A 7,180-nucleotide genomic window follows, 5' to 3' on the forward strand; every position below is an offset into this window, starting at 1 on the left:
GTTTTTTGTGACGTCATTCTATCATTGTCTGCCATCTTTATGGACAACTTTTATCATTAAAAACATGAAGCTTCTGCTATTAATTATTGCAAACAATGCTTTTGTTTGCAAATTTTTTATTTTAGTATCAAAACAACACCGAAAAACTCTATTAATCAAGAAAATGACGATCGTTTTCTACAAAGATGGTGACTTTTTCGTAGACAAGCGCACGTGCAAACAGGGTGATGACGTCAAACAAACGATGGATATAGATATACCCTTTTCGCGATTTCACACACTCGCTTAGTAATTAATACAGTGTGCCCTCAGGTCACGATGCCCCTGTTTGTTTGATTGTTTGTGGCCTTACTATATGAAACAAGACGTTTTTCCGTCCTCCGCATAAGAAGGCGAATTACTTTTTGACTTTTTTTCGCTATACGATATCAACAAAAAGATCTCGAAATTAAAATTTGGCAGTCGTTGTACTAATTATGACGAAATAACAAAAATGCCTATATGTTATTTGCCGAAATCCCTGCCAAAACGCCTGAAAGAGATATATGATAATCACTATCTCAGTTCAGCATTATGTGTTGTAAGTTATAGTGATAACTAATTCGAAAACAGATGTGGGAAAATTTTAGCTTATGACAACGTTTGTCTTAATATAACACATACTAAAACTTAGCTTCAAATATTTGTTTAGTAAGCTAAATTCATTCAAGTTGAACTCAATGTTTATGTTATACGCCTGTCTTGAAGGTAAGTACTCCCCGTAGTACGTACTGCAATAGTACATTGTAATGTTACCTTTTCTTGCAGATCGTAACCACTAAATACACTAAAGTTGCTGTAGGTAACTATGGTTACTAAGATTACCATATCGTTTTGTTAGTAATGTTTAATATGTACAATACATATATAAAATTTTGATGATTTTTATCAGGTGTGTTTGCATTAGATAATTACTATGGGTTTTTGTACCACTCTATACGATATTTTCGCCTTACGATGCCAACACTGAAACGAATTAAAATCATATAGTTGCATACCGAATAATTTTTCATTGTAATCGTAGCAAAACCGGTTTTATTTAGCTATTACTTGCTAATGATTTCACATTTCCATTTAAACACCTTTACAGTTGTTTTATTTTTTTTTTTTAATTTATTTTAACAAATCACTTTGTCCATGATATGAAATTTAAAAGTTACAGTTATTTAAAAAAGTTTGAGAACCTTTACACTTGTTTCATTTTTTCTCTTGATTTATTTGAACTGCACAAAACACTTTTCTTGTGATATGAATTTTAAAAACTTGCAAATGTGTGAATAGATTTTCTGTGCAAAGACTTTTTATTACCTCGGCAACTTTAAATTTAATATTAGGTTCGGTAACTTTACTAAGTTCGGCACACTAAACTTTTGTGACCCTACGTAATAAAATTTTTGAATTTAACTTCAATGAATTCAGCTGACTAAATACACACTTGAAGCTAGGTTTTAATCTTTCACAAAGCTTAGTTTAATTTACTATCCGTTTCCTTTTAGCCGCGTTTCGCCTCATGTTCTTTATAACTTCTAGCCAGCCTTTTAAAAACTTTTCAAACTGATTCAAGGAGAAAGACCAAGCGATGCTGTTCTTCGCGGCCTTTAAGCGGCCTTTCGCATACTTTAGCACATAGTGGCCATCGACAACCGGCTTGTATCTCAATGATTACTCGTATCTCAAGAAAAAACTTGTTCGAAAGACAGCTCGCATTTCGAGTTTCTCGCACGTCGGGGTACTCGTGCGTAGAAGTATGACTGTATTGGTTACGACTAGCGCGGTTGAAGATCATGACACGTGTGGTACAGATTGTAAGCGCAATTAAAAGCATAGCTCTTATTATAGTAAGTTAAGCTAGCTTAAGTTACTTAAATTCATTGAGTAAGGAACTTTAGCCAATGACAACTATATTACCTGCTACTGTTTATAAACTGTTTGTTATAACCTGTGCAACGCCAGGAATTCAACTAGTATATCTACATGTATATATATATATACATATAAAAACAAGCGATTGTGTGTCTATCGTCATTCGTATGTTCAGTTAATAGTGATTGGTTAAAATACGCAGTTCAGCTTGCTGTGACAGATCATGCATAAGGTGTAATGATTACATGCACAATTACTCTGAAGCGTGGTAAGATGGCTGCATGATTTAGTTGTAGCGCTTCACATCCATGTATCAGATTTCTGTGAGGTGTAATCTTTTTCCTCACACCCTTTGCAGGCTTTGGACAGACATAGCTCTTACTATAGTAAAGATTAAAATATTAGCTTAAGTTACTAGCTTAAGTTACTCTAATTCATTGGGCAAAGAAACTCGACCAATGGCAACTGCATTATTTGTTACTGTTTATAAGCTATTTTAAAGCTTTAGCGAATGTGTAGCATAACAAGTAAGAAACCTTTTTTAACAATCTGTTTTAGCTATGCCTCGAGCTTTCGAATATTTAAATTATGCATTGGCCGAACACACAAAGAAATAAACGGATACTTTCATTTAAAAATCAGAATGACAAATGTATATGTTGATTATATATTTTCTATACAAAAACATTTTTTATTACCCGTGCAACGCTGCACATTCAGCTGATATATACATAGATGTAACAGTGAATCTGAGCGACAGAATTTTTTGAGGTTATATTAGTATTTTGCTGATCCAATAGACCCCACCGGTCTTACCATTTGAGTTATTACGAGTGACCATGTAGAAAAAATGACATGAAAAAAAGACAAATGTATTTCTAGGGTTAATTTATATAGATAGACAAAAATAACACAACATTGAAGTAATCACAGTTGTAAATGTAAAGTGTTGATGATGCACAGACATTTACAGATGGACAGATTTTGATGGACAGAAATTTGCTTTGATATGGATTATGTAATAGAAAAATAACGGTTTCCTAGAAGGCTAAGAGGAAATACAGCATATTTAGGAGATTGAGAACCAAAATTTCAGCCTGGAAACATGTTTAATTAAAACATTTTAAACTCAAATACAAAGATATATTAATATCCAAAATTCAAATACAGTGGTAACAAAATTCTAGTACAATAGCATTGAAATTTTTATTGACTCCTTTATTGAATTTCAAACTTGGTTATTCCAGTACAACAAAATATTGAATACAAATTTCTAAAACACTATTAGACAACTACTTAAAATTTCAATGCACTAAAGCCCAAAAACCAAACATCCACAACCACATTACACCAGTATCAGAGTTTATAACGCACTTGTAATAAAAATTTCAATATGCTGGTACGGCCTAAGTTTCATTAGGATCTCTTCAACTTATGATTGTTCAAAAATTTGTGAAGTTTTAAAAAAATCACTTTTGTAGTGAAAGTGAAGCTATGAATAAAAAAGCAAGCAGTATAAAAATGATAAAACAGATCTATAAGCTAAGTATAGACTTACACTGGGCTAGATTTGAGTAAATTATGCTGTCTCAATCACCATCTCTATACCGAAACTTACAAATCAACAGCCCTATGTTTTTATTTTTTGTAAAACAACAAAAGAAAATTTTTATCGATTATTTTGATTATTACTATTTGTTTTAATGCTAGGTGTAGTTGCTTGCAGTAGTTGTTAGAGAGCGTTTGCAAGTTTGTAGGCTGCAGGACTAATAAAAAATTATTGTCTGCTTATAGGAATACTTGATCCAGAAGGTAAAATTTTTAACAGAAACCAGAAATAGAAACGAAGAAACTGCATGTAGAGGTTGATTATAAAATTTCAATATACGGTGTACCTTAACCATACTCGATTATATCAATAACAATTAATTGGTTTGTTGTTTCTGTTCATATCAAACAGAAACGATATTAATTCGTTGCGGTGTTGGCATCATAAGGCAAAAATAGAAACCCATAGTAAAGAATTAATGCAAACACCATCTGGAAAAAAACATCAAAATATTATATACATATTGTACATATTTAAAATTAGTAGCTAAATAGTGTGTTAACCTTAGTAGTTATAGCTACCTACAGTAACTTTAGTGTATTTAGTGGTTATTATCTTTGCCATCGTCTAAAATTTTATCACTTATGTATTTCCGGTTTTGGTTTCACTATAACTTATAATGAATAACGCTGCACTGAGAGAGAGCGAGCATTGTATCTCTTTCAGGCATTTTTTGAGGGATTTCAGGGAATAGCATATCGGCATCTTCATTATTTCGACGTATTCAACACACCAATTGCCAAATGTGAATTTTGAGAAAAATTTGGGTTGATTTCATATGGCGAAAAAATGTCGTATGGCATGGACGAAAAAACATGTTCCATATCGTAAAGCAAAAAAATCATATAATAGGGACATCGTAACCCGGGGCACACTGTACAGGTACTGTAAATGTCACTATATCAGTACCTAGATGCAATAAATTAATATCTAAAAATTCATTGACCTGTGGAACCAGTGTATAAAACACTGCGCTCATCACGATGTTAACGTATAAGCGAAAATCTTCAAGTAATATTAAAGTCATAGTTAGCAGCATAGTAAACGAAGCTCATTAATAGCTCAAAAGAACTTTTCTACACATTTTAAATATTTGGGTAAACATAGTCAAGCTTTGAAGAAAGAGATATTACAAACTGCGGTATCACAGAACAAATAGATAAGCGTTATGATAGGACATCCGCGTTGTAATGTTTATTATGTTTATTTGTAGCAGTTAGATCAACACTTCATTTAGAGGTTCCCAAAATTGAAAATTTTTTAAATTTAGTGCTTTACACACCAAAAAAATCAAAAGCTAACTTCGGTCAGCACTATGGCCATGCTTTCATTGAATGATACAATGAAATGATACAATTTTTCAATTTATATATGGAATTTAAGACTATAATCATCGAAATTACCAAGGCTACTCATAAACACTAGCAAGTTTACCAACTGACACTAACAGGTCTAGTCATAGCAACAAATGCCATACATGAATGATTAAAGTTAACAGTAATGTGCCGACTTGTGACTATATCTAAAGACTTGAAAGTAAGCAAAAACTAAAACCTGAATGTCATGGTGACCCGAGGGTTGTGTTGTAATTGTTGTGTTGTATTTTTGGTTTAGTTGAAACACAGCGCCTATGATGTTCGTGAATACTTTTTACACACTAATAAGTTACAATCTAATTGCTTTTTAAGCTACTAATGCTACTAAGCTGATACAAGAAGGTTCAATACTAACACTGATAGACTCTACTCTAACAACAACTAACAATTAAGGTGAGCCACTACTTCAAAAATATGGTAGCAGCGTGACAAGTGACTCACACCTGTTCTACCACTAATTGGAGAGGCTTGATTTTCTAACTGACTCGGATCCACAACTAATCCAGACTTTGTTTCATTTTTAGCTTGTAGTCTGCTGCAATGGAAAGTTGAAACAGCCCTCTGAATTCAGCTTTGGTGGCAATTCATCTGCAAACTGGAAGAAGTTTATAAGGATCTTTAAGAGTTGTTTGACAGCCATTGACCTTGTGTTGAAGGAGAAGAACTTTCCAATCGGTCCTGAATTCACTGAAAATGCTGCTATTGCAAGAAGGCAGATTGTGATGTTTTTATATATTGCTGGTGATGAAGCAAATGAAGTATTTTCTTAACTAGGGGTTCTCCTGGGTAAAAGTAAAGCTGCACTCAAGGATGTTTTAAATAAGTTTCAGAATTACTGTAATCCAAGAGAAGATGAGCTATATGAATGGAATGTGTTCTTGAATACCACTCAATCTGATGGCGAGCCTATGAACTCTTTTGTGAAAAGGATTTGCTCTCAAGCTATGAAGTGTGACTTTTGTGACAGGAAATGATGTTGTTATGCTGAGTTGTCTTAAGTCTCAGATCTACCAAGTTGAAAGAAAAGCTACTTTATGACACCGCGAAGAATCTAACAGACGCTATTGAGGCGATCCGTTCATCGGAAGCGATTGAGCAACAGGTGACTTTTATGGCAGTTGACAAAGCTAGCACAAAGAGTATGGCAGCCATCAATCATAGTAATCAGAAGCAGATTCCAGCATTGCAAGCACCTGACAGAGACCCATCACAAATTCACCACATCATTTTATGGCTTTGAACATACACAAGGTCCATGTCCTGCAAATGTAAAGATTTGCAGAGCCCTGTAAAAGTGGTGGAAAAACACAGAGCACCATGATTCTATCTTGTAAACACTGATACCAATGTGGCTAAGAGAAAAAGAGTCCAACTCAAATCCAATAAGACCAGCAGCATCATAAATGATAATGCCAATACAGAGCCTGGCCTCTTGAGTAATAGACAAACTAGCGCACCTCAAGCAGCCAGTGATGAAATGAACAGAGTCTCTTCACCATTGTCTGATCAAATCCTAGAAATGCCTAGTAGTTTGCCAAGATTCACAGAGGCATCAACCCAAACACGTCTGGCTTTTGATCGAACTGAACATTGGTCTAACCAGAATGTGTTAACATGGCATTACCACAACGACTATGTGATGAACTAGATGTTGTTCATTACTCCCAACTTGTAACTACGCTCGAATGAAACTCTCTATTCCAGAACAGAGAAGATGTTGCATTTTTTGTTTTATTTGAGACACGGCGCCTTTGATGCTCGCGAACGTCAGAGGAGCCGTGCACACTTTCTACGTACTAACAAGGTAAAACGATTTAGTTACTCATAAAGCTTCTAATGCCACTAAGTTGATAAAAAGTTCAACACTAATGCTAATAGAGTCTACTCTAACAACGACTACCAATTAAGGTAAGCTACTACTTAAAAATACAATATATATGTTGTGTCTAGCGTGGCTCTTTTGGTTAATTCGTATAATTACCTTTAAACCCCTAAAAGCAATAATCAAATAATAATTCAGACTAGCTCTCGTGATATGTTATTTACCTCGATCAAACTTTTTGCCCTCTGGATCAATATTTTTCACGTCAAAAATGTCTTCGAATAAAACACCCGCCATGCTTTATAGCGTATATTTTTCAGTTAATATCAAAATGAAAGCATGAGTAAGTGCCGAATCGAAACGCAATTCGCAAAGGAAAACCCGTACGTGCAAAACACGTTAAACACTTCTGTTCGACGAAAATAAGGTTATTCTCTTAATCCTTCGTAGAATCTGATTCGTGGAGCATAT

At 34.1% G+C, this 7,180-nt stretch overlaps 1 protein-coding gene across 1 annotated transcript in view; it reads right to left on the reverse strand.

The window, feature by feature from the left end:
• Nucleotides 1–7,073, reverse strand: part of LOC137394593 (DNA-directed RNA polymerases I, II, and III subunit RPABC3-like) — a 22,903-nt gene extending 15,830 nt beyond the window's left edge. Inside the window, exon 1 of the mRNA XM_068081330.1 lies at nucleotides 6,934–7,073. Within this exon, the coding sequence (XP_067937431.1) occupies nucleotides 6,934–7,006 (73 nt within the window). The 5' untranslated portion in view covers nucleotides 7,007–7,073. The remainder of the gene's footprint in view (nucleotides 1–6,933) is intronic.
• Between the last annotated feature and the right edge of the window lie 107 nt (nucleotides 7,074–7,180).

This window comes from Watersipora subatra, chromosome 1 (assembly GCF_963576615.1).
Source record: "Watersipora subatra chromosome 1, tzWatSuba1.1, whole genome shotgun sequence".
Lineage (NCBI taxonomy): Eukaryota > Metazoa > Bryozoa > Gymnolaemata > Cheilostomatida > Watersiporidae > Watersipora > Watersipora subatra.